This window comes from Acanthamoeba castellanii, assembly GCF_000313135.1.
Source record: "Acanthamoeba castellanii str. Neff unplaced genomic scaffold scf7180000084760, whole genome shotgun sequence".
In the NCBI taxonomy this organism is placed as follows: domain Eukaryota; phylum Discosea; order Longamoebia; family Acanthamoebidae; genus Acanthamoeba; species Acanthamoeba castellanii.
In genome coordinates, this window is record NW_004457406.1 from 17,006 (window position 1) to 19,954 (window position 2,949).

Sequence of the window (2,949 nt, forward strand, 5' to 3'; positions counted from 1 at the left end):
CATCTCGGAGTTGCGGTAGCGTTCAATGACCGGCGCGAGCTGCACGCCCAAGTCGTGGCAGTGGAAGAATTCCTCGTACAAGGTATCCGTCGTCTTGGGCACATACCTGGTCGTCACGAAAGGCCCGTTACTGGGTTAGGCCACCCAAAGAGTAACGCCCAAAAGTAAGAAAAGCGCGCTTGGGGTAGTACCAGCGCATGCAATCAAGTTCACTCTCAGGGTCGCGCTCGCGCTCCACCACAAGTCCGATGGTGTTCTCAAACCGCTGCGACGACAGACACGGGAACACAGAAAGAGAGCGTTAGTAGGTCTGTACCTTCTGATGCCCGGGGAGAATCACGAGACGCGTACCTGAGGCGAGTGGGGAACACGCGGAGGCAGCAGGAAGAATTCTCCTTCGGCGATGGGGATGTCCTTGTGGACACCGTGCTCCACCACCTTGAGCACCATGCCTCCCTTCACCTGGTAGAACAACTCCTGGCTCCATGCAGCGTGCACACCAACGCGCACCCTTGGTCATGAGCATTTGGCCTTGCAAGGGGTGTGGCCACTCACGTGTACCTCGCCAGCTTCTATGTGGTAGTCCGGGAAAAGCGCTCCTCAATACATCGTGCATAAAACGAAGTTAGTCCACCATGCCCAGAGGCGGACGGGAGCGTTTCATCAAGGCGCCCTTTAGACGAACAAGTCCTGGCGAAAAAGGCTCTTCCCACCTTGCCAAGGCGCCCAAAGGGCGGATTGGGCCGGCTGCCAAAGGAAGCATTGGGCATCTTTTTTTCATCTATCGTTTTGGCAGTGCACCGCGCCTGGCGTCAAGCCCGGCCACGTGTGGCCCTTCGGACAGGGCGTGCTAGTGGACCAGTCCGACCACAATCGCTGCAGTGCCTGCTGGGTGTATTAGCCCGGCCTGTCATGCGCTCGAAGCGCTTCTGGTCCACCAACTTCACCACGGCCTTCCTATGCGAGTTGCCAACGCCGGGGAGGCTTGAGCCCATAATTGGGGCCATGTCACCATCCTGCACCGCGGAGCGCCGGTTCCCTCCACCGCGCGCTACCGCCACTAGTTGTTCGTAGACAGTGTAGAGATTCCTCCGCGCTACGGGACATGCATGGTGACGCAGGTGCGGAACATGGCCTTCATGGTCGACGAGCGAATGGCCTACCACCGCCAGATCGGCTTCGACCACTTCTACATCTACGACAACAACTCCACCGACCACCTGGCCGCCTCTACGGCCCTGACGTCAGGGCCCTGGCGCCGGTCGGAAAACCAGGCTTACTTGCATGTGCTGGCCTTCACCTGGTCGCGGTGCCATTGGACCTTCCACGCTGACATTGACTACTACCTGCTGCCCCTCGTATCGCCCCCCACAGTCCAGGGCATTGTCGCCCATGTGCGCAGAAACTCCAAGTGTGCTTCTTCGGTGGTCGAGATGCGCTTCGAGGGCCTGCGCACGCACCAATCTGACCACCTGCCCCGACACGCCGGTGATCGAGATCTACGTGCACCGGAGGACCGATAAGGACGCCTACGACCTGGGCTTCGGGCTGGTCATGTCATCAGCCGCCGACGCCCTCCACCACGTCCACTTTGCCGAGCTTCAGTTGCCGGCCCGCCACAAGTTGGTGAAGGTGGCGCGGGACGTGGCCTTGGGGTTCCACTTCAGCAAGCAGTGCTGGCCGCAGTTCCATCAGCAGAAGTGCTTCATGAGGGGCAGCGTTCGTGACTGGGACATTCCAGACAACGTCAACAAGACCCATCCAGCGCAGGGGTGGTGGGAGATCAGCAAGAAGGAAGTGGTGACCGACACACAGCTGCGCAACTTCAAGCATACACTCGGCCCCTTCCCCCTTGCTCGCCAAGGACTGTTAAATAGTGGGATGCGCAATCAATAGCTTTGGCCTATATGTGCGTTGAAGGTGATGAGAAGATGAGGTGTATTTCGCAATTACTGCCAAGATTTGGTGGTGTGTGGAAAAAAATGGGGTGATGTGAGTATGGGTGATGTGAGTATGATGCGTCCAGTGCTGCGTCTAGTAGCTGTACTCCTCGACCACGGGTTCACCCTGCTTACAGGTGGTGGTGGCGGGCTGGCCGGTGGTCGTGCTCGTGGTGGCCTGGCCGGTGGTGGTGGAGGCCTTTCCGGTGGTCGTGCTGGTGGTGGCCTGCCCGGTGGTTGTGCTCGTCGTGGCTTGGCCAGTGGTCGTGCTCGTGGTGGAGGCCTGGCCAGTGGTCGTGCTGGTGGTGGCCTGGCCGGTGGTCGTGCTCGTGGTGGCCTGGCCAGTGGTCGTGCTGGTTGTGGCTTGGCCGGTGGTCGTGGTGGCCTTTCCGGTGGTCGTACTGGTGCTGGCCTTTCCGGTGGTCGTGCTGGTGGTGGAGGCCTGGCCAGTGGTGGTGGAGGCCTGGCAGGTGGTCGTGCTCGTGGTGGCCTGGCCCGTGGTGGTGCTGGCCTTTCCCGTGGTGGTGCTGGTGGAGGCCTGGCCAGTGGTCGTGCTCGTGGTGGCCTGGCCGGTGCTCGTGGTGGCCTTTCCGGTGGTCGTGCTCGTGGTGGCCTGGCCGGTGGTCGTGCTGGCCTTTCCGGTGGTCGTGCTCGTGGTGGCTTGGCCAGTGGTCGTGGTGGCCTTTCCGGTGGTCGTGGTGGCCTTTCCGGTGGTCGTGCTGGTGGTGGCCTGGCCAGTGGTCGTGCTGGTTGTGGCTTGGCCGGTGGTCGTGCTCGTGGTGGCCTGGCCGGTGGTCGTGGTGGCCTTTCCGGTGGTCGTGCTCGTGGTGGTGGCTTGGCCAGTGGTGGTGCTGGTGGTGGAGGCCTTTCCGGTGGTCGTGCTGGTGGTGGAGGCCTGGCCGGTGGTCGTGCTGGCCTTTCCGGTGGTCGTGCTGGTGGTGGCCTGGCCGGTGGTCGTGGTGGCCTTTCCGGTGGTCGTGCTGGTGGTGGCCTGGCCGGTGGTCGTGGT

General features: G+C 61.8%; 2 protein-coding genes across 2 annotated transcripts in view; one reads left to right on the forward strand and one right to left on the reverse strand.

Moving 5' to 3' along the window:
• The window catches only part of ACA1_221770 (3hydroxyanthranilate 3,4-dioxygenase), a gene marked incomplete at both ends in the record, with an annotated part of 547 nt that extends 97 nt beyond the window's left edge, over positions 1–450 (reverse strand). Inside the window, 2 exons of the mRNA XM_004337956.1 lie at positions 192–265; positions 352–450. Of these exons, the coding sequence (XP_004338004.1) occupies positions 192–265; positions 352–450 (173 nt within the window). The remainder of the gene's footprint in view (positions 1–191; positions 266–351) is intronic.
• Positions 451–1,284: 834 nt separating this feature from the next.
• The window catches only part of ACA1_221780 (uncharacterized protein), a gene marked incomplete at both ends in the record, with an annotated part of 2,435 nt that continues 770 nt past the window's right edge, over positions 1,285–2,949 (forward strand). Inside the window, 2 exons of the mRNA XM_004337957.1 lie at positions 1,285–1,800; positions 2,078–2,938. Of these exons, the coding sequence (XP_004338005.1) occupies positions 1,285–1,800; positions 2,078–2,938 (1,377 nt within the window). The remainder of the gene's footprint in view (positions 1,801–2,077; positions 2,939–2,949) is intronic.